The sequence below is a fragment of the Tenrec ecaudatus genome, chromosome 18 (genome assembly GCF_050624435.1).
Source record: "Tenrec ecaudatus isolate mTenEca1 chromosome 18, mTenEca1.hap1, whole genome shotgun sequence".
Classification (NCBI taxonomy): Eukaryota; Metazoa; Chordata; class Mammalia; order Afrosoricida; family Tenrecidae; genus Tenrec; species Tenrec ecaudatus.
Genome location: NC_134547.1, coordinates 11,711,909 through 11,739,274, shown reverse-complemented (window position 1 = coordinate 11,739,274; position 27,366 = coordinate 11,711,909). Strand labels below are relative to the sequence as shown.

At 57.4% G+C, this 27,366-nt stretch overlaps 2 protein-coding genes and 1 long non-coding RNA gene across 3 annotated transcripts; 1 reads left to right on the top strand and 2 right to left on the bottom strand.

Moving 5' to 3' along the window:
* Positions 1–757: 757 nt before the first annotated feature.
* On the top strand, positions 758–8,413 carry CALM3 (calmodulin 3). Its single transcript, XM_075536307.1, has 6 exons — positions 758–923; positions 4,246–4,276; positions 6,081–6,224; positions 6,307–6,413; positions 6,535–6,670; positions 6,760–8,413. The coding sequence occupies exons 1-6, from the start codon at positions 921–923 to the stop codon at positions 6,786–6,788; spliced, it is 450 nt and encodes a 149-aa protein (XP_075392422.1). The 5' UTR covers positions 758–920; the 3' UTR covers positions 6,789–8,413.
* Positions 8,414–19,210: 10,797 nt separating this feature from the next.
* Positions 19,211–21,671, bottom strand: LOC142431808 (uncharacterized). Its single transcript, XR_012780850.1, has 2 exons — positions 20,736–21,671; positions 19,211–20,588 (listed from the first exon to the last, which is right to left on the bottom strand). It is a non-coding gene; the product is annotated as an uncharacterized LOC142431808 (long non-coding RNA).
* Positions 21,672–21,699: 28 nt separating this feature from the next.
* PTGIR (prostaglandin I2 receptor) lies at positions 21,700–25,706 on the bottom strand. Its single transcript, XM_075536760.1, has 2 exons — positions 24,542–25,706; positions 21,700–22,332 (listed from the first exon to the last, which is right to left on the bottom strand). The coding sequence occupies exons 1-2, from the start codon at positions 25,307–25,309 to the stop codon at positions 21,946–21,948; spliced, it is 1,155 nt and encodes a 384-aa protein (XP_075392875.1). The 5' UTR covers positions 25,310–25,706; the 3' UTR covers positions 21,700–21,945.
* Positions 25,707–27,366: the final 1,660 nt, after the last annotated feature.

Genomic DNA, 27,366 nt, shown 5'->3' with positions numbered 1-27,366 from the left:
GACGGCTCGATTTCAGACCCTAACCCAATCCGCACACGCGCGCAGCGGGGGTCGGGGCTGGGGGCTGGGAAGGGGGGAGGGTTATAAGATTAGAGACCCACCCAGGGGCGGGACCACTATGCAAGCCCGGGCCCTGGCCTATGCCTTATGCTAGGCCACTTGCGGGCGGGGCTCCCGGAACCCAGCATTTTGGATGGAACCACCGTCCACCTCTCAGAGGGGAGCACGGTAAGAGTCCGTCTGTATCTCCTGTCGGCCCCACCGCCACTCTCTGGCGATCCCACCGATATCCAAGCACGCAGCTTTCTCCCTCCAGCTCGTTGCGCCTCGCAGCCCCACGCACCCACACATCGCAGGCTGCCCCAGCGCCGCCACGCAGTGGCTCGCCCCAGTTTGACGCATTGCAGGGAAGGCTGGACCAATCGGCGCCGCGCTCTCATTTCCTATACGGCCCTCGCCCAATCGTGGCGCGGCTCTCAAAGGGACGCGTCACGCTCCGCTGAGCCGTGCCCCTCCGCCAGGGAGCAGCGTGGAGCGGGCACAGGGGGCGGGGCACGCGGCGACGGAAAGTAGTCCGGTGGCGGGAGCGCGCGCGCACGGCCCGTGGTAAAGCCGGAGCCGCGAGGCCTCTGGGGGGCGGGGGGCGAAGCGTGCGCGGGGCCGTCGGCGCGGAGCGGGCTGCGGAGGGATCTGTGAGGGCCGCAGTGCGGTGGTGCGCGGGCCGGGCGGGGCGGGGCCGGGCGAGGCGGGGCGCGCGCGGCGGCCGTTGAGGGACCGTTGGGCGGGCAGCGGCGGCGGCGGCGCGCGCTGCGGGCAGTGAGTGTGGAGGCGCGGACGCGCGGCGGAGCTCGAGCTGCTGCAGCTGCTGCCGCCGCCACAGGAGCCTTGATCCCCGCGCACCGGACACCCCGGGCCTCGCCATGGTAAGTGAGGGCCACCGAGGCGGACAGGACCCCCGAGAACGCGGGTGGCTGATCCCGGAATAGGAACCCTTAGGGCCCCACGAGCCTGGGGGGCTCCCGGCCCAAGGGGGAGTTGGGGCCCCGTAAAGACGCCCTGTGGCGGCATTTGAACCCAGAGCAGGATGTCTTGATCCCCCAAGGAAGGGTTTGGGGGCTTCCAGAAGTGACTGAGCACCGCATGGGGTGTCTGTACCCCCAGAAGGGAGGCGTTTGAGCCCGGGCTGGCGCATCTGGACCCGCAGAGTGGGCGTCTGGACCCCATCGAGGTCTTTGGAGTCCATGATGCGGCGTGTAGGGTGTGGTGTGTGAACCCCAGGGGGGCATATCAGGAACCTTGGGGGGGCAGGGGCTATGGAATCCTGATGCCGGGAGCCGAGGGAGGCCGAGGTGCTGCGACTGGGTGCCAAGGGGTGACCAGCCGGCTTTGGGAGGGCAGAGGAAGGGATGGGGGGGGTGAGGGTTCACTCCGGCAGATTAGCTCCTTGAGTGTGGGGAGGGAAGGGGTTCCCCGAAAACCAACCCTGCAGAGGTGAGGGGGTGGAAGAGCCTGGGGTGGGGGACGGGCCTGGGAAGGATCTAGGTGTGGAGGTGGTTGGGGGAAGCTGTGTCGGTAGTAGGGAGATGGGGTGGGGGGGTTGCCCTGCATTGGAGGATGGGGGGACAGCTAGAGAATGTTCTGGGGTTTCTGGTGGGTTAAGGCTGCTGCACCAGGAAGGAGGGGTTTGGGAGAGGGGAACGTGTTGTGTTTGGACCAGGAGGAGGTGGTTCCCCTTGGTGATGGGTGGGGGAAGACTTTAGCTGGGGGGCACGTTGGTGGGGGATAAGGAAAATGAATGGCAGCCAGGGTGGGCCTAGGTGTGGCGGTGGGTGTGGGAGTTGGCCCGAAAGATGGGGATAAAGACTGCTCATCTGGGGGCAGGAGGGGGTCACAGAGACCTGAAGGAGTCTGGCTGTGCTGCCCCCAGCCCCATGTCTCCCCACCACCACCCAGGAAGATCAGCCCCCACCACCACCCAGGAAGACCAGCCCCCACCTCCTCCTCAGGCAGGGGCGGGGGGGGGGGGGAGCAGGTGGGTGGAGCTGCTTGGGAAGCTTGCATAAAGTGAGGGGGGGGGTCCAAGTTTGGGTGCTGTCACAGAGCCTGGCTTGAGGGAGACCAGAGCCTCACCACTTGCTGCCCCTTCCCCAGGGCAGGGGAGAAGGCCCGCTTTCTCACCATTGCCAGCACCACGCTCCGCAACTTGTAGCTGGTGCCAAATGATGTCACTGAAGGACGCACACCTGAGCCCCCAGGACCTCCTGAGGGACCCCCATCACTGGCCCTAGGGCCGCTTGTTCTGTTGCCGGGTGCCCTGTCTGCAGGGAGAACGTTGACTGGCACAGCTGGGACTTGGCGAGAACGCCACCCACCACCCCGCCAGGCACAGCCTCCCCCCTGGCAGGGCTGGGGCCGCCCGGCAGCCGCCATGTGTATCAGATCTCAGACGTGCTGACCCAGACAGGACGGCTCCTCTTGCCACCACCCCATGGTGTCCCCCATCCGAACTGTGCTCTGGGCAGCCCTGAGCCAAGGGCCCCCCACCTCTCAAAGCCACCACTAGTTTGGAGGTAGGCTAGTTTTGCACTGTGTAATTGGCCAGGTGTGGGTGGGACCGGGTCTTGTTGCCCAGCCTTGGACTTTGGCCTGTGCCCTGCGGCTCCTCCTTGGCCCGGGTGAGGGGCCCTGGCCTTGGTCTCTGGTCTCAGCTAACACTCCTTGCTGGCTGGGTTGAAATCATAGCCTCTCCACCCCCAAGATGTTGCTCCAGCTCCGCCCTGGAGCCTCTCAGGGAGGGAGAGGGAAGCAGGAGACCAGCTAAGTGGGGTGGAGGCAGTTTGGGGAGCGAAAGCTGCTGACAGCCTTGGGGTCTGTAGCCAGGCTCCCTCCGTGGTGGCAGTTTCTCAGGCACCCCTGCAGCAGGGGCTAGGGTCTCCTGAGGCAGTGCTGGCAGAGCCACGCCTGTTTGCAGCAGCCTTGGGGGAGGGGCACATCCCAGCCTGCAGAGCCACTGAGGCAGCCAGCTGGGCTGCCCTGAAGTGGAACTGGAACTGGGGAGGGTCTGGGAGTCAGTGGATGGGCGTCTCATGTTTACCATGCAGCTTCCGGGGTGGCAGGACCAAGCTTCCTGCCCTGTGGGAACCAGGGCCACTTGGTCTTCTGGAAGGCAATGGGGAGCTCTCCTCACTGGACCTCCGATGTGCCCTCTGGCCTCCCCACCTCCACCTTCCTTCTTCCCCTCCATGGCCATCATCTCTTTGATGTCCCTCTGGGTCAGCCTCTGTGGGGCCTGGTTCAAGTTCCATTTCCCTCCAGGGGAGAGGTGAGATAAGACACACTGCAGCCAGTGGTGGGTCAGAGGGGTCCACAGGCGGGCTGAGTAGGGGGTTGGCACAGGGCAACTGCACAGGGCAGCTTAGATTCATGCAGACACACAGGATAGTAGGCATCTGATTTTGACTTGAAAGTCCCATGTGCCCCCCCACCAGACCCTGCAGTCCCCTCCCCCTAATTAGAAAGTGGAAGAAGAGGAGCAGGGGCAAGTGCACCCCCAGGGTTCAGGGGGCACCAGGCGCCCTCTAGGCAGCACCTGCCGACACCAAGGACAAGCCTCCTCTTGGCTGCTGCAGGCGACATGTTGGGCTGCGGCCCACGAAGGGTTCTGGCTCATCATCGGTTAGGAGGCCTCTCCATGACTGCGTCCCAGGCACCATGCAGCTGCACGCATGCAGCTTGGGCTGGAAAGAGTTAAACACTGCAGCGTGCTGGGCACACTGGCATCTGTCCTGCAGCCTTTGCCACTGCTGCAGTCCCCTCCCTGACATGCGTCGTCCCTCCCGCCAGTGGTGGCCTGCACCTAAGCCTGTGTCCCTGAACCAGGGGAGGCTGAGCCCAGCGGCTGACCGGCTTCTCCCAGGCCCTCAGAGCAGCTCAGGGTCTGGGCCAGTGGGGCTCTGCCCTGCCTGGGCCTTGGGCCTCCAGGTGGCTGGGGAGGACACAGGCACTAGCACTGCTTGATCAGCACGGCCCCCCACCCCCATCCCTTTCAGTCTCTGCGGCTGCCTGCTGCAGCAGTACACCCATGGGCCTGGGTGGCTTTGTCAGGCGGGCCTACATGCCCGGCCCACCCTCGCCCCCAGCGCTCAAAAGAACCAGGCTCTGGCCTGGTTCATCTAGAGGGTACCCTGTGGAGCCAGCCTTTCCCGCAGTGGGGTGGCCCTAACTCTCTCCTTCTGGTTCTTGCAGGCTGACCAGCTGACCGAGGAGCAGATCGCAGGTGAGCCCACCCTGCCTCCCCAAGACCACTTTGGCCCAGCCCGGCCTTCTCCCCAGGAGTGACACCTGTGTGTCCCTCCTGTCCCCTGGCACCATTCCACCTGCTCAGAATACTGATACCTCTGTAGAGGAAGCCGTCTGTCCTGGCAGAGGCTGTCCTCTTCTGGCCCTGGGTCACTTGGGTCTCAGCTTATTGGTGGCAAGATGAGCTGGCTCTCTGGCCCACTCCCTGCCAGGTGGTGACCCCTGCCTCCCTGGCAGCAAGGACCCAGGCCCCCACTCACTGCCCCTGCCCTGTGCCTCCCCATTGTTGGTAGCGCCTATTTGCTCGGCCTTAGGTCTCCGCCCTAAGCAAGGCCTTTCTGACCCCTCTCCACCCCCGCCCCCATGTGGGCAACCGCCCTCTGCCTGGCAGCTCCTTCAGAGCGTCTCCATCCCCCAGTGTTTTTTGAGAACCATACTTGTTGCCTGTCCGGCCAGCCTAGGCGTGTGCTCCTGGACTTTGGGGGGACTCAGTTCGGTTGGTGGCTGCTCTCTCCCAGTGCCTGACTCTCTCAACTGAGTAGCTGAAGGAACAGGGATCCATCGTCTATGTCCCACCCACTAAGCCCCAGGAACCTGGAATGGGCTCCCCTTCCCCTCGGCCAATGGAATTAGGCTTTGTTGCCCCAAAGACCTGGAAGGAGCTAGTATGCGGATGATTGGGGCAGAGACCAGCTCCTATGTGGTGCTGCAGCTAGGAGGCAGCACCACGGGGACCTGGAGAGGTGGTTCAAGGCCTCCCCTTGTCTGTGCCCAGCAAGGAGAGCATGGACTTACCCACCTCTATCCACCCCCCCACCCCACCCCCCAAGGCCCACCAGGGAAGGCCTGGTTTCAAGAGCAGTTCAACATCCCCATAGACCTACTCTCTGCCCCCTGCCCCCCCACACACAAACACACAAAAGCAACCAGGCTTCAGTATGGGGACCATCCCCCAAAGTTTCTTCCCAGTTCCCCAGGCCAGATACGGGGTCACAGCTGCGACCCACACACCAAGGCACACCCACCCACCTTTCACCCTGTCCTCATTAGCAAACCCTCCACCACTCCCTTCCTTCTCGTGCTGCCCCCACGCCCGCCAGGAGGCTGCTGGGCACCTGCTCTCTGAGGGCCCCAGGCTGGCCAGGAAGCAGGTGGTGCCCCGGGCTGCTCCCCCTGGTCGGCAAACAACACGGCCCAGCACCTCAGCCACCTGGCTTGGCATTGTGCCCTTTCCACCACCACCACCCTCACCCCCCATGCACCAGCAGTCAACCAGCTCTGGCTCTGCCGCTGGTACCCCCACACTGCACCAGACTCTCCCATCGGCTCTGGGAACCAGGAGCCAGCAGGGAGTGGGGATTTGGGTCAGGCTGCAGCGACACCCATGCCCTGGGGCAGTCTGGGGGCAACGTACCCCTCCCCTCCCTGAGTGTACTAGTACCCTGAGACCCTGGTCAAGAGGTGGGCCTGCTCCTGACCCCAGAGGCTGCCAAAGACTTGGCTCTTGACCAGCATGGGGTTCTTGTGCCTCTGTTGGCTTCTCTAATGGCCAACCCCAGGCATGACATGGAACTGCAGGATTCACGTGGGGCCCTTCCCAGACGTGGCCTGGCCGTGGTATGAGGGAATGAGACAATGTTGGGACATCTAGCACCCTGGGTCCCCTGTCTTGCTGGGCTGGGCTATCTGCTGAGTTGGGAGTGGGGATGATGGAGAAGGGCTGGTGGGCCTGGCTTCCTCACCTTCTGCAGCCCCCTGAGCCCCCACTCTCTGCCCTGCAGAGTTCAAGGAGGCCTTCTCCCTGTTCGACAAGGATGGCGATGGCACCATCACCACCAAGGAGCTGGGCACGGTGATGCGGTCGCTGGGGCAGAACCCCACGGAAGCCGAGCTGCAGGACATGATCAACGAGGTGGACGCTGATGGTGAGCTTGCAGGGCCTGCCTGGGGTCAGGGAGCAGGGCCCTGGCTACCAGTGTGACCCCTGCCTCTCCCTGTGCCCCCCAGGGAACGGGACCATTGACTTCCCGGAGTTCCTGACCATGATGGCACGGAAAATGAAGGACACAGACAGCGAGGAGGAGATCCGGGAGGCCTTCCGCGTCTTTGACAAGGTGAGCGGCCCGGGGGACACGGCCCAGCCTGATGGCGCCTCCCCAGGTGAGGCCATGAGCCCAGGTAGTGCAGAGCTCACCGCTCCCCGCATCCCCCACCCATCCCACCCCACCCCGGCAGGATGGGAACGGGTACATCAGCGCCGCCGAACTGCGCCACGTCATGACAAACCTGGGCGAGAAGCTAACGGACGAGGAGGTGGACGAGATGATCAGGGAGGCCGACATAGACGGCGATGGCCAGGTCAATTATGAAGGTGAGGCCCCAGGGCAACCGGGGGTCCTGGAGGGGCCTGGGCAGCCCCGCCCGCCCTGACTGGACCACCTCTTGTCCCTCCGCCTGCAGAGTTCGTACAGATGATGACTGCAAAGTGAAGGCCGGGCAGCTGGCGATGCCCCTTCTCTCAAATCTCTCTCCTCGCGCGCGCCCTATCTCTTCAACACTCCCCCCAGTACCCGGTTCCAGATGCCACCAAGGGACTGACTGAGCGTCTGATAAAGCAACAAAAGATATGTCCCAGCTGCATGACTGCTCTTTCTCCCCCTCCTCTATGCCCCCCACCCCTGCCTTTTGCTGTCCTTTGCTCCTGGCCTCTCCCCGAGCCTGCCACACCTGCCCCTCCCCCACACCCTGTTAGGGAAGAGCCCCTGCCCTCCGCCCTGGGCGACCTTTCAGTTTGTCTCCTTTGCACTTGTCACCTTTTGGATGCCGTCCTGGTGACCACCCCAGTCCTGGGGACTACTGGGGAGGGGCACAGGCCCCTGCTGCTGGCACCCCACAGCCTGGGAAGCCCACAGGCAAAGCCGAGCAGCCTCCTGGGCCAGGGTCACCCCCCAGAAAGGTAATGGGGGACAGAGGGTGGAGGAAGGGGACCGGGGTGGCCATGTCCTCTGAGTGTGGCCCGGAAGGGGTCGCAAGGCAGGTGTGTGGGGGGTGGTGTCCGGAATTGGTGTTGGCTTCCATTAGAGGAGCTGCTCCGAGGCGGGACTCCCGCGCAGCCTGCGCAGCGCAGACCCTGCTCAGCCCCCGCAGGCCACCTAGGATTAGCCCTCTGTGGCCCAGCTGAGGGGTGGCCGCACCCAAATCCCTAAGCAGCCTGGAGCTCTTGTGTAAATACCTGGTGCTAACGTCCCATCCCCACCCACCCCCAGTCCTGCACTCCCACCTGCCTGGGGTCCCGCTCTACAGAGATGTGGGGCTGGATGGTCTGTCAGGGGCCGGCATGCCTTTCATCCCCCCTCCCCCTCTTTTAATGCCCCTGCAAACTGTTTTCATTTTGTCCTAAACCACACGGGCTAGCCAAGAGGTGGGGGGAGGGCAGGCGAACCCCCCACCAAGCTTCCAGAGACAGGACCTTCAATAAGGACAGGACATCCAGGGGCAGCCCCTGCCCCCGGGGCCTGCGGGCACCTCCTACTTGACCCTGGTGACCTAGTGGCCCTGTCCCATCTGTGCCCTCCTCTTCCTGGCCCCCCTGCCTGCCCCCTCCACCCCCACCCCACCCCACCCCCCAGCGGAGAGCATGATCCGTGACCTTGCTTCTGACTCTCGCCTCTGGGACAAGTAAGTCAGTGTGGCAGTTCAGTCGTCTGGGTTGTTTCTGTTTTCTTGAGGTTTTCTGTTCTTTTGATTTTTACTTCTTTGCCTTCGGTTCATTTCATCGACCCCATCCCACCCGATCCCCCCCATCCCCACTGCCCAGTTCAATCAAGTGGCTTTTCCTGGGACCTGCTCAGCTTTTCAAATCCCCTCCTTCACCTGCTGGCCCTGGCCTCCGAGGGAGGGGCAGAAGGGGCCCTAGTGAGAGAGCAGCCTTGTGCTGCAGACAGGAGCAGGTAGGCAGGAGGCTACGGATGTTTCCAATGTTTGGGGTTTGTTTTTCTTCTTGATTTTGTTTTGTTTCCTTTTTTTTTTTTAAACCGGGCAATATTGTGTTCAGTTCAAGCTGTGAAGAAAAAGATATATCAATGTTTTCCAATAAAATACAGTGACTACCTGACTTGGCTCCACCCCTCTTGTCTTGGGTGGGTCAGACACTGGTCCATGGAAGGCTGCCCTCTCCTCTCCTGCTCGACAGGGTGCTTCCTGGCTGGTGGTGGTCATGGGCTGGGGGCACTCATTCCAGGGAGTGCATGGGGAGAAGACTGGAGGCCCAGTAGGCCTGCAGCCCAAGAGCAGGGCTGGCCCCAGTCAGGAAGGGACGAGACTGAGTGGAAGGCAGGGAGCAGCCATGGGGTAGGGTGGGAGCAGCAGAGAACATGGCATCCTGGGCAGCCCCGACAGGCTGCTTCAAGCAAGGGGGTGCTGTTCACTGATGCAGAATCAGCCCTGTCCAGTGTTGGTACAGACTCCACCATGGAGTCAGTCGCGACCCTCACACCATGTGATGGTCCTTCTCCAGGGACTGTCTTTCCTGATAACCTGTCTAAAGTGAAGTGAGACAGAGTCGCCATCATTTCTAAGGAACATTCCGGCTGCATGTCCCTCCAGATGGATTTGTTTGTCCTTCTGTCAGCTCATGGTACTTTCAATATTCTTTGCCAGCAGTCTTGGTGACCCCTTTAAAAAAGAACTGCCGAGTCCCTCTCATTAGGGCCCCTGTAGGACAGAGTAGACTGAGCTCCTCCAGAGGGTGGGTACCCCAGGCTGTAGTAAGGAAGGACAGGGAATCGCTGCATTGGAATGATGGCATTGGTGAGGAATACTGAGCACATTTTATGTGGACTGCAGGAGAAGAATAGACCTGGCTCCAAGTATAGCTAGAATGTTCCCTGGAAGCCAGGATGGTGAGATATGCTCTCTGATGGACTCTGGATGTTAGCAGGAGGGGGGCGCCCAATCCTGGGAAAATGACATTGTGCTCAGAAAAGTAGAGGGTCAGCAGTGGACGAAAACACAAGAGCCACTGTGAGGAAGCGGCTGGGCCAACAGTGTTCCGTGCTGCTGCGAGAGGTCAGGGCCAGCGCAACCGCCCCTGACGATGAAAACCTGCAACCACGTCTTTCTGCCTCTGCTCGGTGGGCGGGTTGGGCGAGCAGTAGAGCACTTAACGTCCGCGCCACCAGGGTTCCAAGACCCAACCAGACCCACTGCCACCCAGTCAATTCTGGATCACGTGGAGCCTGGGAGATGGGAGAACCTCCCCTGGGGGTGTCTGGGGCCCTACTTTCTCCACCAGAGTGGCAAACACAGGAATGGTCATAAACCTCCGGGTGGTCAGGGGAATGGGAAGACAGACCCCCAGCCCAGGGGTGCTGCCACGGAGGGGGGGCGGGCTGTGTCAGATGCCTGGCCACGCCCTGCCCCTACACATTGCTCTGCCTGCCTTAGGTGGGCAATGAAGGATTAATCTTTGAGCCTCTCACGGGCCCAGCTGCTCAAGAGACCACAGAGACTCACCAAAGAATGCCACAATGCCAAACAACTTCCTTCATTCGCCTGGCCTTGAACTCAGACAAATAGAGAAACCCAGCAGGCCAAGGCGCTGTGGGCGGGGCCGGGAGTGGTGGGAAGGGCCAAGGCTCTATAGGGCAGGGCAGGGAGTCATGAGGCGGGGCCGGGAGTTATGGGGCGGGGCTGAGTGCTGTAGAGTGGGGCCGGGACAACAAGAAGGAATGAAGCCTCACCAGCTGATCTTGAGCCATACCAAGTGGGGGGGGGGGCGGGGGGATCCCCTGATATTGGCATGAGGAGAGCCCCTTCAGGGCCTCAGCTTCATAGCCCTTTTATCTGCCACTTCCCTCCCCTCTCCTGAGCCCTGATGGCCTATAACACCTTGGGCTGTACCCCTCAAGGTCAACAGTTTGAAACCACCTGCCAAAAACAGTGCCCAGTCTCCGAAACACAGGGGCAGGCCTACCTGGTTCTGTAGGGTGACTGGGAGCCGGCAGTGACTCGATGGCAGTGACTTTGGAGTCTGGCGTTTTTACCCTTTCCCGGCTGTGGGGCAGCACAGTATGGTAACCGGTCAGGACAGTAGACAGAAGCTCAGGTCCAGGCCAGTCGCCTGCCTCAGTCTCCATTCTAACTGTGAGCCCGGGCGTCTCTGGTCCCCGGTGCTCCTGTCTGTAAAATCAGGGTAATGACAGTGCCTGCTTCTCCGGCTGAGGTGAGGATTGGATGAGACCGAGCTTGAACCACCTGGTGCTTCCGCCTTTAACAAGCCTCTGGCTGGTTGCAACTGAAAGGGTAAAGCTGTGCTTGCAACCTGAGGTGCCTCGAAAGAAAGGCCTGGCGATCTGCTTCCCGGAGTCAGCCCTTGGAAACCCTACGGCGGGGCGCCTCTGACAGTCCTGGCTCTGGCTTTCCAGTTTCACATGCTCTGCCGAGCTTCACCCACGTGAACCCCCTCCTCGGGCATCCCCAGGCCTCAGTTTTGCCCCTCTGAAACATGGGGGCCAATAACCAACTGTAGGAGGAGAGTTATTTTTTAAAAAAACAAACCAGGTTCTTTGGCCACCTGCATTTTACAGGCACTGTCTCCTTTGGGTCCCCCAGAGCCAGATTTTGCCCTGCTAACCGCCAGTCCCTGTCCTGCTTGGCACAGTGGATGGGCAGTGACAAAGAGGAAGGCCTCCAAGGAGATGGATTGGCGCAGTGGCTGCGGCGCTGGGCTCAGGTGTGGCACAATTGTGAGGATGGGGTAGGGCCGGGCAGTGTTTACTTCTATTGCCCAGTGGGTGGCAATGGGTCAGAAACCACTGGACGGCACCTAAGAACCAACCAGCACAAACTGCAGCCAATGCCTCGGGTGTGGCAGTCCTGGGTGGTTCCCAATGGTCCACCTGCTGGGTTAGGAAGCAAATGCTTGGACATGTGAGTTCTCACACCCTGCATCCCCCACCACCAGAAGTCCCTCAGAAGAAAGGCCTGGTTATCTGGGGGGGAAACAGCCATCGAGCATCACATGGAGAAAAAGTCTGCTGTGTCACACTCAGGGTTGCCGGAAGCCAGTGTCTTGGGAAACCGGGTTTGAGGGTCTTGAGAGACCCAGTTTGGGGCTCTTTATGGAGTGTGTGGTTGGCCCCCTTGGGAGGCAACTGTGATAGTTAAGGAGAGCCTGAGCTAAGTTCTGAAGGCAACCTTCCAGAACAAGAACAGAAGGTCTGGGTGCATGAGACTGCTGCATCCGCACACACCCCACCCACCACCCACGCCAGCCTCATCCCCCACGTTTCTGGGAAGCATCCGAGCTGGCTCAGCTCCCACAAAGCCCCTGCTTTTAACCACTGCTTAGCCGGCTCCCTTGGGCCCTGTGTTTGCAAAGACTCTTCCTTCTGGACGAGGAGAAACCTCATTAAATAATCACCACTTCTCTTCTCCATCTTTTATTAATCAAAGACAAAGAAAGAGCCGGCCCTCCGAGCTGCTAATGGACTCTGGGGGTACTGATTCCAACCCAGCACAGGGCAGGAAGGGGGTTGGGGTGGCTAAGTCACTCTTCTCCCCTCTCTTCCCCATTCCTCACCGGAAACCCCCATAGGGTGGAAATCCTGTCCCTGCAGACTCATGGGGTGGGGGGACTGCGGCTGCTGTGACTGACGTCTTCTGCTGCTGATGGTGACCTGGCTGCGGCAGAGAATTGCCTTCCCCCCCCCCACCCCACCCCAGGGCTTTCCCTTTGTGGAAAGGAACACATGTGCTTGGCTGCTTACGCAAGTGGAAAAGCCACATCTTCCTCCTGAGGAACAACTGGTGGTTTTGAACTGTTGACCTTGTGATTACCAACCTAACACAGAACCCACTGGAGCAGACCAAGGTGTGTCCCTGAAGTTGGCGGCCTAGAAAGCTCCCTGGGGAGGTTTTACTCTGGGGGTTGGTTGCTAGACGTCGGAAGTGACTCCACAGCGTCCTTTGTGGAAGCAGATCGTCAGGCCTTATTTCCGTGCTGCCACCGTGTGGCCTCAAGCCAGGGTCAAGGGCGAATCATGTGTCCTACCTGAAAACCTACGGGTCCGCTGGGCCTGGCTCTCGAGGAGGGACTGGACAGGAGGGCATGCTGTTGGTGGCCTCCAGACCCCTGCCGCGCACTTCACCCCATCCTTACCCCCAGACATCTGGGTTCCATTCAGCTCAGTTCCTGCTCTGTGCAGCGGCTCTTGGGCCACTCCTAAATGTTATTCCCAGTGTGGCCAGCAGGTGGGGAAATGACCACAGAAGCTTCCCGAACTAGCCATGGCGTGTGTGAGGAAGCCCCTCTCTGGCCAGGCGTGGTGCTGTGATGGACAGAAAAGAATAAGGTCTCCAGGTGCCTTGGACGGGGACCGAGCGGACCCAAGGGGTGTCACTCGCCCATTCCTGGCCGCGGACTAGGGCAGGCGCCCCTGTGTGTGCTCACAGACCTCCCCGTGCAGTTCCTGGGTACATTTCCCCAATGCTCCAAGCATTTAGCTGCTCCATCTCAGATTGTGCCGCATTTTAACCTTATCGACCCCACCCTCCCCCGGAAGGGTCGCGAGCCCCGCAGGGCCAGGGCTGCCTCCCTCTCCACTCTGTCCCCAGCAGTTCCCAGAGCCAGATCCCGGAGACTGGACTCACTCCCTGCCATCAAGTCCGCCAACAAACTCATGGTGACCCGCGAGGCCAGGGCAGAACTGGCCCTGGGAGTTTCGGAGGGCTGTACCTCTTTACAACTGTGACCGCTCCAGAGGATGTCTGTTGGACTAACAACAACAACGGGACAAGGTGCTCTGGAAGAAGCAATCGTTCGGTGATATATACGTAAATATAATAAATATAGACAGAGAGAGAGACCTTTTGATTGTGAATGAGGTCAAGGTTGGCAGATCCTGAGTTTCTCCAGTCAACTGCTGGTACACATGCTGATTCAACTCACCCACTGCGATCATGACCCCACATCCTGTGTCCTCCCGGGGCTTCCCCTTTCCATTCCGCCTCCTCTCTGAACCGTCTGCACTGCGTTGGAATTGACTGACCAGACAGCAGCAAGTTCAATGGTGTCTACGAACCATACACCAGTCACCACAATCTGAACTGGGAGCAAGACAGAAATGACCTCTTTGGGGCTCCCTTTCTTTCAAACCTCAAGTCCCTGTGCTCAGCTGGCCCTTCTCCTCCTCCTTCAGCCCTCCCTGGAGACCTCCTGGGCTGCCCCTACCCACTCACCCAAGGCCCTGCCCGCCGTGGGTCTCCCTGCCTGGACAGAGTGAGATCGGTCTTCTTGGCTGGACTGTGTGAGCTGAGAGGGCAAGGACAGGGCTGTGTGACAGCGCCGTGTCCCCAGCCCCACAGCAACAAGAGGTGACCCAGAAGCTGAGCAGAGGAATAAGCATGCCATGTCCCACAAGCGTCAGAAGGCACCCAAAGGCTCTTTCTGTTTTGCACCCACCCCCCTTTTCTTTCTTTCCTTTCATTCCCACATCACCCGACCATTTACTTCCCAAACGTCCTCATCACCTGGGACAGAAACACCCATGCACCTAAAATAGACCCTCCCCATTCCTCTTCCCCACCCCCACCCCTCTTCCCCACCCCCACCCCGGGTAACCGACGGCCTCTCTCTTTGTGCATGGACCCATTCTAGATCTTTCATGAAGGAGCCACAATGGCTAAACTCTGGAATGCTCACTCAAAGGTCGGCGGTTCGAATCCACCAGCTGCTCTTTGGAGGATGGGAAAACAAATTGGCGATCTGCGCCCATGAAAGCTCACTACTCCCTTCACTGCCACCGAGTTGATTCTGCCTCCTAGGGGCCTTCTAGGACAGGGCAGAAGTGCCCCCTGGGGGGGTTTCTGGGACTGTCACTCTTGATGAGAGTGGCTGGCTGTTTCAAACTGCTGATTCTGCCGTTCGCAGCCCAACGCAAACCTGCCAGGTCTCCTTTATAAAGGCTCCTGCCTAGGAAACCCTCTGGGGCCATTCCAGTCTGCCTAACAATGTCGCCGAGTCGGAATCCCCTCAATGGTCCCCAACGATGGATGTTTCTTAGAAGCGCGGGGTCATGGGTCATACAACATGGGTCCATTTGAATATCCCTCAGTCATAGACGCCCTGGCTGCGGAGTGTTTATGCATTGGGATGCTAACCACAAGGTCAGCCGTTTGAAACCACAAGCAGCTCCCATGGGAGAAAGAGAAGGCTTTCTACTTCCAAAAGGTCTCAGACACCCCACCACACACCCACACATACACACCCCACCCCCGCGCAGTTCTACCCTGTCCTGTAGGGTCGCTATGACTTGGCATCAGCAGCATGACAGGGCGTTTTTCAGTTGGTTTGAGTTTCTTGATCTCTGCTTACGTTTTTACCATTCAACTTCTTTGTCATTAGATCCGACCCACATCATCTCTCTCTATCCAGAGCGCCAACCACAGACCCATCAGTGAAAGAATGCATACATAAACGCTGGTGCCCCAACCCCGTGGAAAACCAGGCCACGTCTGAGAATAACAGAGTATCTGTGGAACACCCAGGACACGATCGACCCGAGGGTATGACGGCAACTGAAAGGAGCCAAGCACAAAAGGACAAATCTCATAGGAGACCACGGTGATTAAGACAACATAGAATCAAGAAAAGGCTCACCTACCCAAAGAGACAGACTTCTCTAGTCATCAGGGGCAGGCAGGAAAAGGAGGGAGGGGAGCCATGCTTTCCAAAAGGAGCCCTGATGGCAGAGTGGTTCAAGCATCAGGCTGTTATCTCAAAGTTCACCAGTTCAAAACCACCTGCTGCTTTATGGGAGAAAGACGAGGCTTTCTACTCCCATAAGGAGGCACAGTTTGGGGAATTCTTCTACTCTGTCCTGTGAGTCAGCCTCAATTTCGTGCCACTGAGTGTGTTTTGAGTTTGTTTTCCCAAAGTGGGCAATACTTTGCTGGGTGGACGCTGACCGATCCAGGGGACGCTGCAAAAACATATACCTACACTTTATAATACAAGGGTTTTAGTTGTCAAGCTGGTACCGAGTATCTTTAAGGAGGGTGGGGGCAGGACAAATGTGTTTGGGAAACTATGGGCTAGGGTCTTTCTCGCTGCCATCAAGTCGATGTTGACTGACTCACAGCGCCCCTGAGGAACAGCTTCTGAGACGGTAACTCTTGGTGCCAGTAGAAACCCTCGTCTGGCTCACACGGAGCAGCTGGTGACTTGGTGACCAGACAGGTGGGTTCTCTTGGATGAAGGAGAAGATGAAGTCCAACCAGAGAGAGACGGGAGCGGAAACTGTGGAAACAGGACAAGCCCTTGGGAGGTGTGACGGATTATTGGCTGCCAAACTGATGATCCAATGTCTAAACCTGCCCTTAATTCACAATAAAAATCAATGCTTTTTTTATAAAAAAGAATGTTGTAAACGCTCATCTTCCTTTGCTTTTTAAGCAGTGCGAGGGTGTTGTTGAACTGTGGTCAGATAACATCAAGTTGACCTTTAACATCAAGTTGATAACATCAAGTTGACCTTTAACATCAAGTTGATAACATCAAGTTGACCTTTTGATAAGGACTAGAGGGCCCTCAGACCCTTCGCCCTGGAGAGACGGTCAGGTGGGATACCCTATCATTGGATCTCCCTTTTGAGCCCTTTAAAAGTTGTTTCTGTTTTTAAAAAGTGGGGGTGCAGGGGAATACACCCATGGATTAAACCTCCGGTGAATTCCTTCTGACCCCAGGCAAGGGGTGTGAACAGCCTCACAGCCGAGCAGAGTGCATTGCAAAGCAAATGACTGCAAAGGCCGTGAGGTGAGCATGTAGCTCCTTGCTATTTGATCTCCCTTTAGAACCATTTTAAATTTGTTCTAGGTTTTGTTTTTTTGTATTTTCTGCTCTCTTTTCTATTGCAGTATATCTCCGTTTCACTGGATTGTTATTTGTTGTTGTTTGTGTGTGTTGTTTGTTTTGTTTCTGTATGTTTTTTCTGTAGATGAAATCCAGGCTAGGTAAATCTACAGAGCTCATAGCTGCTTTCACGTTTCCTTGGGGTCTGGCAGGAGAGGCTGGGGGTAGTTACATAATCTGTTGTCATTTTGAGAGGATTAAGGGTGAAGGGGTGGAGTTTAGTCAGTCAATCAGATCACAGCTTCATGACCTCATTTGGAGGCGATAAGGAGATAAATAGCTTGTTGGAGACAGGACACAAGCTCAGTGCCTACCAGACATTCTTGTTGACAAGCCACATGGAGACAGGCTGATGGCAGCCAGAACCTCAGAGCTGGAGAAACCACATGGAGACCCCTGCCAGCACTGAGCTGCTTACAACCCCATTGGATCCATAAGACTTTCCACCCACCGGCCTGTGACCCTCCTGCATTCAGCATCACTGCACGTATCGCATGAGTCTGAAGAGGAAGTTATAGATTGGTTTCGGACATGTGGGCTAATACCGGATTTATGGACTTGATCTAGACTGGGCTGGAATATTTTATTACTGTACAATTACTCTTTGATGTAAAACTCTCTCTTATACACCTATGAGTCTCCCTGGATTTGTTGCTCTAGTCTGCTGGACGAACACAAATCGGGAGCTAACAACAGTGAGGACAAGAGAGAAGAAAAAGTGCTAAAACTGATTGAGGTCATGATTGTACAACTTCTCTTCATGTGATTGAACTACTGAATTGTATGTTATTATGCATTGTGCCAATAAGACTGTTATAAATTTTTCTTAAAAATGTTTTTCTGTATATGAAATCCAAGACAGGTAAATCTACAGAGACACTGACTACATGAATGGCTCCTGAGGGTGTTGGGGGGAAATGGGGAGCTAATCACAATGAGGATAAGAAAGAAGAAAATGGGGGGAGCACTAGAACTTATTATGATGATGTCGATACAAGTCATTTAAAAAGCGATTCAACTTTGGAAGTGGAGGATATGTCATGAAAACTCCTGAAACAGAAAAAAATAATCTGACCAACAGTTAACATGGGTGAAGGAGGAAGAGTTTTTGCTTAAGGGCACTGAGTGTTTGTCAATGGTGGTGGAATCATTTGGAAAAGAATGGCCCTCAGGACTAATAATGAGAGTAGCAATACTAGGACGGTAAGGGAAAGGGGGGAAGTAAGGGGGAACTAGGAAAGGGGGGAAGTAAGGGGGAACCGATCCCAATGATTGACATACAACCCCCTCCCAGGGGCACGGACAACAGAAAAGTGAGTGAAGGGAGACAGAGGTTGGCGTAAGATTATATATATATAATATATATTACAAATTATATATATAATTTACAAATTATATATATAATTTATAGATTATCAAGAGTTCATGAATGAAAAAGGGTGAGAAATAAAAAAGAGGAGCTGATACCAAGAGTTCAAGGAGAAAGGAAATGTTTTGAAAATGATGATAGCAACTTATGTGTTAATGTGCTTGACACAATGGATATAGGTTGGATGGTGATAAGAGCTGTAAGAGCCCCCAGTAAAGTGATTTTTAGAATAAGAAGAATGAGTACAAGGATGAAGAAATTGTTATAGAATTTGCTTTTGGTGATGATTGCACCCCTTTTTAAAAAATACTTAAACATTTTTTATTATTAAATTTTTAAAAATCATTTTTATTGGGGGCTTGTGCAACTCTTATCACAATCCATTGCACAACTCTTTAAATATGTTTACACGACTGAATCATATGTGATGTGAATTGTGTCAATAAAACTGATAATAAGCGAAAAAAAAAAAAAGAAAGACTATCAATCATGGCTGTACAACACGAAGAAGAGACTCCACAGCACAGGTATTGGAGAAAGTTTTGTTGTGGATAGTTCTGCCACAATCAGGGGGAACATTTTTTTGTTGTTGTTAATAATTAAATCATTTTATTGGGGGCTTGTACAACTCTTACCACAATCCACACATACATCCATTGGGTCAAGCACTCCTGTATATTTGTTTCCCTCATCATTCTCAAAACTTTTGCTTTCTTCTTGAGCCCTCGGTATCAGCTCCTCATTTTTCTCCTCCCTTCCCGCTTCCCCCTAACCCAGGAACCCTTGATAATTTAAAAATTATTATTATTTTGTCATATCTTACACCATCCGACGTCTCCCTTCACCCACTTCTCCACTGTCCGTCCCCCAGGGAGGAGGTTATATGTAGATCCTTGAATCTGCTCCCCTTTCTCCCTCTCCTTCCCTCCACCCTCCCAGTATCACCAGCCTCACCAGTGGTCCTGAAGGGATCACCTGCCCTGGATTCCCTGTGTTTCTAGTTCCTATCTGTACCAGTGTCCATCCTCCGGTCCAGCCGGGTTTGTAAGATAGACTTGGGATCATGATAGTGGGGGGTTAGGGGGAAAACGAGTGACCCGAATAACAAGGAGCACAAGGAAGGAAGAAGCAAATGTTCTAGAATGGCCTGTGATGACCATTGGACAACTCTTCTCGATGTGGCTGAATGGTTGAATCGTAAGCCACGGGGATGAAGCGTTAATAAAATTCAAACAACAACAGCAGAACAAGAAAACATTCTGAAATTGATTGGGGTCCTGACGGTACAACTCTCCTTGATGTGATTGGACTACCGAGCCGGATGCTATGCGCATTGTGTGCCAATAGAACTGTTCCAAAAAAGAAACAAACTTCACCCTGGTGAGTTCATTCCGGAACATTTTCCACCACCTCCACCCCCCCTTCCAAAAACAAAAAGCAGCAGCCTGTGCCCAGGAGGCATTCTTCTTGGCCAGGGTTTAACCCTCCTTTGGTCCTTGAAACAGTGGTGACTGAAAAGAACCAAACACACACACACACACACACACACACACACACAAAACAACAACTTCAAAACAATTCACATTCAACCCACTTGTGCCCAGCGAACAAAAGAAAACAATAGCAATTACTTCCAGAGGAGTAACAGTACCATTTATTACAAGCTTCCTTTCCAGGGGACTCTGAACGCAGTCCCCCCCCCCCCACACACACACACACAAACACACCGACACCGGCAAACCACTGCTGTAAGGCAAGCGCTAGATGGTTATCACCATTCTGTGAATAAAGGAACCAATGTACAGAGAAGGGCAGATCAAAATGAGATTGGTCAGCTAGCCTGCCTCCGCCTCCCACCTCTGCTTTCTCCTCTCTGGGTGACTTGCCCCACTCTTTGAACTAAGAATAGGCCTTTTGGGAGGATGGGGTGAGAGGGTGCCTGGGGCCTGCTGCTGCCCAACCTTCGCTCTGCAGGCGGTAGGGGCCCGCAGATGGGCTGGCAGCGTGGAGGCACTTTCTCCCTTCCCTTTGAGGGTCCCTCTGGGGTTCACTTCCCTTTCCTTCATGCCTGTTGCTCACTCTGACTCTCTCGTGTGGCCCCCCAGGGTGTTGGTTGAATGAGTGAAAGTTCTGTCAGCGCTCCAGGGTCACACGAAGCAAAGCCAGGTGTGAGGAACCGCAGGCCTGTGACCGTAGTCTTATGGGTGGAGTGGTTGTTGTCAGGTGCTGGCCAGTGGGGTGTGCCTCCTAGCGACTCTATGCACTGTAGAAGGAGGCAAGGCCTGGCTCCAGCGGCATCCTCACAACTGGAATGCCGGAGCCCGTTGTTAGGGCCACTGCGTCAACCCAGCCCCTGGCTAAGGTGGTCCTGCTCCGCTTCATCGACCTACTTTGCCAAGCAAGAGCTCCTTCTTGGGATACGTAGCTTGGTTGACAAAGTCTTGCCATCCTCACTTCCAAGGAGTGTTCCGGGTGTACTTCTCCCAAGAGAGGCTGGAATGTTCTCCCAGAAGTCCGTGGGATTTGCGATATTTGTGGCCAGCCCCAGAATTCAAATGCATCCATCTTTCTTCGGTCTTCCTTATTCGACGTCCACCCTTCTTCAATGGGTTGCAAACTCCAAAACCAAACTCACTGCCACCGAGTCCATGCTGACTCATAGTGACCCTACAGGACAGGGTAGAACTGCCCCTGTGAGTCCCTGAGACCGCAGTTCTTTTTTATGGGAGTAGAAAGCCTCGCTTTTCTCGAAAGGTGGTTTTGAACTGCTGACCTGCGGTTAAGCAGCACAAGGTAGAACCACTGCACCACCAGGGCTCCTTTTGATGGGTTGAGTAAACCAAAAAGAATCCAAACTCAGGTGTCTCCCCAAAAGTGATGCGGAAGCCCTAGTCCCTGGGACCAGTGACTATGAACTTGATTGTAAATAGGGTCTTAGAAGATCTGAGCCATCAGTGGGAGGTCATCATCCTGGAGTAGGGTGGGTCGTGATCCAAAAGGAGTGGCATCCTGTGACAGAGGAGCAGAGACACGGAGGGATGAAGACATGGAGAGAAATGGTCCAGTGCAGATGAGGCAGCACGTGGAGCCACCAGCCAAGCAGCACCAAGGATTGTAGCAGGCACCCCACAAGCTGGAAGAGACCAGAAGCTTCACCTAATGCCTCCAGACGGAGGGTGGAGGCCCCGATGACATTCTGATTTGTATCTTCTAGCTTCCAGAATTGGGAAGCCACGCAGTCCTGTTGTCTGAAGCCACTCAGGTGTTCTTAATTGGTTAGGGTAGTCTTGAGACATAAATACATTTGGGTTCTGCAATCCACGCTCCTCCATCCGCTGACCCTAGTCTCCGTCTGCCCCCACCCATGCCCTGGCAAACCCCCTGTCACTGAGATAACTCCAACCCTTAGCTACCTATATAAAGTACATCTTTACGGAAGCAGACAGCCTCATCTTCCTCCCAAAGAGCAAGCAGGTGTGTTTGAACCAGCCACCTTGGGGGTAGTAGTCCAAGGCTTATTCTGCATTGCCATCACGGCTCCTTACTCATAAACCACTTCGATGATCCCTGCAGAGTTTCTCGGGTCCTTCCCACCAGGCACATGACCAACACTGTCGCCCATGACACTGCAGTCTTCCCTGCCTCCTGACTCTCCTTGGGGTGCCAGGTCTGGTGACTCCCCCAAGCCAGGGTCTCTTTGCCCAAAGGGGAGGCAGAGAGCAACAGCCTCAGGGCGCTCCTCTGAGCATCCCTGGCTTCCCTGGAGCAGAAATAAGGCGGGAGTGGGGGGGTCCTCACAAAGTCCCCTAGGGGGTGGCTGTCCTCTGTCTTCTGGGCCCTTTGGGATGAGGCAGCCAGGGCACTGTGGACACAGGGATTGGAGCCAGAAACCTAACCCCGGCAGCCCTGAGCTCGCAAAAAGCTACTGGGAACTTTCCTGCCTTCTAAATATTTAGACAGTGAGATGGATGAAGAGCCAGGCCACCCAGGCCACTGACTATTTTGAGAAAACCAGACTTTCTGCACTCCGGGATAAACGTTCTCTCTCCCCCACCACACTCGCCACCCAGCGGTAGGAGAATAAATAGCAGCTGATCGCCCCCCCCCCCCGGCTCCCCCCCCGAATTAGCGGGAGAGCGGCTCTGCGGAGCCAATCACAGCCAGCGGGCCAGCCATGCCCCTCGTTTCCTGATTAGCGCGCTCGGCCGCTAACCGAAAGGCTGGAGCTTCAAGTCCACCTCCAAGTGCCTGGGAACAAAGGCCTAGCAACTCACTTCCCCCAAAACCAGCCATTGAAAACCCTTCGGCTCTGATAATTTGGAGGGACTCTCCAGGAGACGGCCCAGGTCACCTGGCCACCAAGGGTTCAGCAGAGAGAGCAGGCTACCGCAGTCTCGGCTTTGGAAGGCGTTCCCACGGGGCTGCCAGAGCCTGGCGCTGCAGGGGAGGGAGCCACCCGCCCTTCGCCCCAGGCTGACAAAGGCACCCAGCTGCCCTCCTTTCCCCCCAGGCCAGGGGGTAGCCTGGAGGCCTTGCTGGAGGCGTTGGACCCGGCAAGGGGCGTCTGCAAATCCTGGCGGGATGCACGGGAGCACAGGCAGCAGAGCCAGAGGCGCAGGCGCTGGAAGACGGCCTTGCGGAAGAGGATGAACACCCAGGGGTCCAGGATAGGGTTGAAGGCGTTGAAACGGAAGGCGAGGAGGTCCCCCATCTCACTGCTGTCGGGGGCGATGGCCTGCGTGAAGCCACGGATCTGTGGGGGGCGGGACCAGAGGTCAGGAGGCACCGATCATGACCCGCCCCCTGCCCCGCTCCCACGCACCGCCACCTGGGCGCCCCTGGTCCCCTACTCTCATATACCTCCCCTACCTCCTATGCACCTCACATGAGGTGCGTCCTACCCCATGCACAGCCCACCCCAGCACCCCTCCACTGGCCCCTAACGCCCCCAACCTCAGCGCCCCAGCCTCCCAATTAGCTCATGGGGGTGGGGGTGGGGGGAGGAAGGTCAGATGTGGGAAGTAAGGAGTCCAATCGGGCAATGAGGAAGGGAACATCCCCCCTACACACACCCGTACCGGGCCTGGAGAGAGGGAAGTGGGGTGGGTGTGCTGGGTTTGAGGGTCTCTCAGCTCTTCCCAGCTGGGGGACACCCTGTGGCTCCCAGACTGTGCCATCTACCTACTGTGACTCTGTCTGACTCAGAGTAAGGGAGACAGAGGACAGAGCGCTGTGCCGCCCATCCCACGGTGTCTCCAAGCCCGCCAGCTTCGTGGAACGAAACGGGGGAGTCTTTCCCCAGAACAGGGCCTGGTGGACTGAGTCTGCTATCCTTTCCCTGAGCAGCCGCGTGCTTGACAGCTGCGCCACCAGGGCTCCTTTCTCTGGTTCCTAGGTCCCCGGGAATCCCCTGCCGGCCTGCGGTGTCCGTGGGGGTGGGGGAGAGGCCGGGGCGGGTCCACATCTTCCAGGTTCTGCGTCGGGGGTGGAGGAGCTTATAGAGCCAGCCCAGCGCAGCCCAGCCGAGGGCCACTGAGGCCTCGCATGTAGGTGAGATGCCTGGGTGTCACCACACCCCGGACAGCCAAAGACCACCACGCGGTCTTAACACAGGAGGGGTGCGGCTGGTGCCGCTGCAGGAAGCGAAGGAGGTGGTGGGGAACCGGGGACGGGAGGGGGGGCGGGGAGAGTGGACCAAGCGGCCACAGGCGCGAGGAGGCGGGGCTGATGTGCGGTGGGCGGGGCTGAAACGGGGCGGGGCTGCGATGGGGGAGGCCTTGACCCGGGACCTCAGATCTTTGCAAGGGTGCTCCGCTGCAGGGCGGGCCCGGGAGGAAAGGGTAGATCTAGGTAGATCGTCTGGGAGCCAATCAGAGAGAGTGTCGGTAAACCTTGGCGCCTTGAGCGAGGAGCCCTGCTGACGCCACGAGACGCACTGTCCTCTGTTAACGGAAAGGTCTGTGGTGGGAAGCCTCAACCGCGAGAGGCGACCGCCTGCTGCTGAAGAAATGACAGCCTGGGAAGGCTTCCCTCTGGGGTAGTACTCTCACAGGGCACCCAGCAAGCGCGGGGCAAGCCCAGACCAGGGTGTGCGTGAAAACTCACTGCCATCAGTCACCGTTCGACTCTTAGCAACCCTACAGGTCGAACCGCCCCAGTGCGCTTGCCACATTGAAATTCTTTTACGGAGTAGAAAGCCTCATCTTTCTCTGGAAGACCAGCTGGTGGTTTCGAACTGCCGATCAACGCGAAACCACCAGAACTCCCTGTAGTCTATGAAAGCTGAATCTGATAGAAGGGAGCAATAAGAGGTGGGGTGGGATGGGAACCCTGGTCTTGTTAGGGCTAGACTGTGAGCAGAAAGGTTGGCAGTTCGAATCCATCTGGCGATGCCACGAAAGACAGGCCTGGCAACCTGGTCCCCAAAGATCACAGCCTCTAAAAGCCCAGGGGGCAGCTACACTCAAACACATGGGGGTCTTGACATGAGTCAGAATCGACTGGATAATATTGAGCAAACAAGGAACATTTAAGTGGGAAAGGTTAGTTTGATTGGGGGAGGTGGACAGGAAACACCTGAGAGTGTGGGAGAAGGCGGGGGCGGCAAGGGTTACAAGAGAAGCAAAACTGGGACCAATTCCAAACTCCAATCACACTGCCGTCGAGTCGATTTCCCTCTAGGACCCTCTAGGACTGGGTGGAACTGTCCCTGGGGGTTTCTGAGGCTGGAACTCTTGACAGGAGCAAGAAGCCGCGTCTTTTTTCCTAGGCGTGGCTGGTGGATTCGAACACTGGACCTTGTGATTAGCTACCAAGGGCCCCTTGTGGCTACCAAGTCAGGTATTTCCCCTTCTGGACTCCAGTGTCCCTATCTAATGGGTGCTAATGGGTGCTGTGGCTGGAGGGTGTCGCGGGGTGCGCTCCCTTCCCCCCACCCAATCCCTTGCTCTCAGGGGACTCACCGTGAGCGGCAGGGAGCACACTACCATGATACTCGTCATGAGGGCCAGCAGGATCAGGTGGTCCACCTCTTCCTCGCCCGCCCGGGGCCCAGGCACCAGGGACGTCTGGTGGCGCCTCTGCTGGCGGTACATGCGGCAGAGGCTGACGGTGACCGAGCCGTTGCAGTAGGCGATGGCGGCCACCAGCAGGGCCACAAGACTGGCGTAGGCCAGCGAGAAGGCGCAGCCGCCCGGCTCGGCGGCGCGCATGCGGATGAAGCACCAGCTCCCGGGGCAATACTGCTGGTGGCGGCCCAGGCCCAGCAGGGGCAGCGAGCAGAAGAGGGTGCAGAAGGCGTAGATGGTGGGCAGGGCCAGGCGGGCGCAGCGCGGCGCGTTCACCTGCGCGTACAGGTAGGGATGGCTGAGCGCCAGGCAGCGCTCCACCGCCATGGCGAAGAGGATGAGTGTGGAGGCGAGGCCGAAGAAAGTCATGGCGAAGGCGAAGGCGTCGCAGAGCTCCGGGCCGCCGTGGGCCAGACCCAGGAGGGAGCTGTTACGGGCGTAGGCTGCGAACACCGCCGGACTCAGGAAACACGTGCCCAGGAGGTCCGTGACTGCCAGGCCGGTCACCAGCACCGCGAAGGCTGAGGAGTGTGCCCGTCGCCGCGTGCCCAAGATGCCCAAGGCCAGCCCGTTGCCCGCCACGCCCGCCACAAACATCAGGGTACTGGTGGCAGGGCCCACGGAGCCCCGCACATAGGTGAGGTTCCGGCAGGAATCTGCCATCGCGTGCCCCCTCCAGCTGCCCGCACGGGTGCTGTCCTAATGGAGCCCGCCCCCCCCCTCCCAGGAGGGGAGTGGTGGGGACACGCCTGGGCCCTGCCTGGGCTCCTGGCCTGGCTCCGCCCCAGTCCACTCAGACGCCCACCACTGGCATGCGAGTGGTCTTCGTAGCAGCGAAAAAGACTCTATCTTTTTCTGCCCATCTCCCGACCTGCTTAGAGCCAGCTTCCCTGCTGTCTTGCGTCTGTCTGTTTCTCACACCCTCCTTTCCTTTCCAAGTGCCCCTAATCCTTTCCTCCTGTGAGGAGAGGTCCCTTCCCACGGGCTCACCTCCTCCAACTCCCCCAGCCTTCCCCCAATGTCACCCACCTCTTCCCCTCTGTTCTCCCAGCTTCTTCTTGCTGCACCTCTATGGTCCCCTCCCGAGCACTCCTGCCGGGTTCTCTGCCTCTGCGGAGTCCCCCTCCCTCCCTCTGCATCTCATCTCGCCCTCCCCACTGCTTCTCATTTCCTCTCTGGGCCCTGCCCCTCCTTCCCTGCAGCCTCCCTCCCCTCCCAGGCCTGCTCCCCCCTCTGCCACTGCTCTCTGAAGCTCTGTCCCCTCCCTGTGACCACTCTCTCTCCCCCCGCCCCAGGTCCCCAACACCACCAAGCCACCTGCCACCACCCACCCTCAGCTCTGGGCCCTCCCCTTCTCCCCTGCCCCCACCCTGTCCAGCCCCACCTCTGGGGTTGGGGGGGGGGAGGGGGTTGGGATGACAAATGGCGACCCCTGACTCAGCCCATTAGGAATTTGGAGCCCACCAGTAAGCAGTAAGCAGGCGGCCAGGAAGGGGACATGCTGGCCAGTCCTGGAGGGAGTGACCCAGCCATCCATCTGGGATGGCCTCCTGAGTCTATTCTAGACTCAGGCCCCCGGGTTGTCCAACGTTGCCAGGGGATTGGGAAATGATCAGGAAGTCCCCCCCCACCCCCACCCCCCTGATTCACCGTTTTCCAGGCATCACCAAACATTCTGCTCCTTGGACACAGTTCACTCCTTCCAGAAGCCTGGGAGAGAGGGAGGTGGGGGAGGGAGAAAAGCCAGTCTCTGGAGCCCAGAGCCTGCCTCACACACTCAGCCTGAGGAGAGAGAGAGTGGGTGTCCTGTCCTATGGGGACCGGCTGCTGCAGGATGGAAGGCATCCAAGGTGCATCTGCAAATGGGATGGCCTCCCCTTCCCCATCGCAGCTTTCCCAGGCCCCAGGCCAAGCTCCTTCGAACCGGACTTCCAGAAAGCTCATTCTGGTCATGAGGCCAGCATGGTCAGCCGGGCTCCTCCCAGTGGCCGACACAGGGGCTTCGGACCTTGTGGAGCCCTTTTGCAGGAGGGCCTGATGGAGGAAAGGAGGGGCCGACTTTTGAGAAGACCCTATGGAGCACACCTCCACGCACGCACGCATGCACGCACGTCAGGTCGCCCTGAGTTGGAATCAATTTGCTGGCCACTGTTCTGTTTGGGTTTTTGAATAAAGGTCCCTGAGGTACCGTCTGGGCCTTTTGGGGATAACCCAACAACGGGGCATCATGCTTGGGGAAATAGAGGGTCAGTGCTAAGGAGGAAGGTCCTCCAGGGGAAAGGGGCACAGTGGCTGCAGCCCTGGACTCAGTTTGTGGGGATGGCGCAGGATCAGGCAGCGATTCTATTGGTCCTAGGCCTAGCCGGCACCTCATCCCCACCCCCACCCCCCAGTCTCTATGGAAACAGATCTTCGTTTTTCTTCTGGAGATCTCTGGTTGGGATCGAACCCCCAGCCTGTAGGTCCGCCTCACTGCCACTGCCGCTGCCCCTGTGTGAGTACAGTACATCACAGTACCCCCTACCTGGGACTGTACAGAGTCCATCAGTACATTACAGTACACACTCCCTGGCACGGCGCCTCATACAATGGTTGGGTCAGTTCATCTGGCTGAGGATCTTCCTCGTTCTCGCTGCCCCTCGACTTTACCAACCACGATGTCCTCCTCTGGGGACATCTGACCACTTGTCCAAAGTACAGGAATGAAGTCTTGCCATCCT

What these genes read in the sequence shown, in the direction of transcription:
- CALM3 (XM_075536307.1), top strand. An exon ending in CAACGAGGTGGACGCTGATG is followed by an intron (nt 6,225 to 6,306) that starts GTGAGCTTGCAG and finishes TGTGCCCCCCAG; the next exon opens with GGAACGGGACCATTGACTTC. An exon ending in CCTTCCGCGTCTTTGACAAG is followed by an intron (nt 6,414 to 6,534) that starts GTGAGCGGCCCG and finishes CCACCCCGGCAG; the next exon opens with GATGGGAACGGGTACATCAG.
- PTGIR (XM_075536760.1), bottom strand. Translation starts at nt 25,309, where the DNA reads ATGGCAGATTCCTGCCGGAACCTCACCTATGTGCGGGGCTCCGTGGGC. An exon ending in TGTGCTCCCTGCCGCTCACG is followed by an intron (nt 22,333 to 24,541) that starts GTGAGTCCCCTG and finishes CGCCCCCCACAG; the next exon opens with ATCCGTGGCTTCACGCAGGC.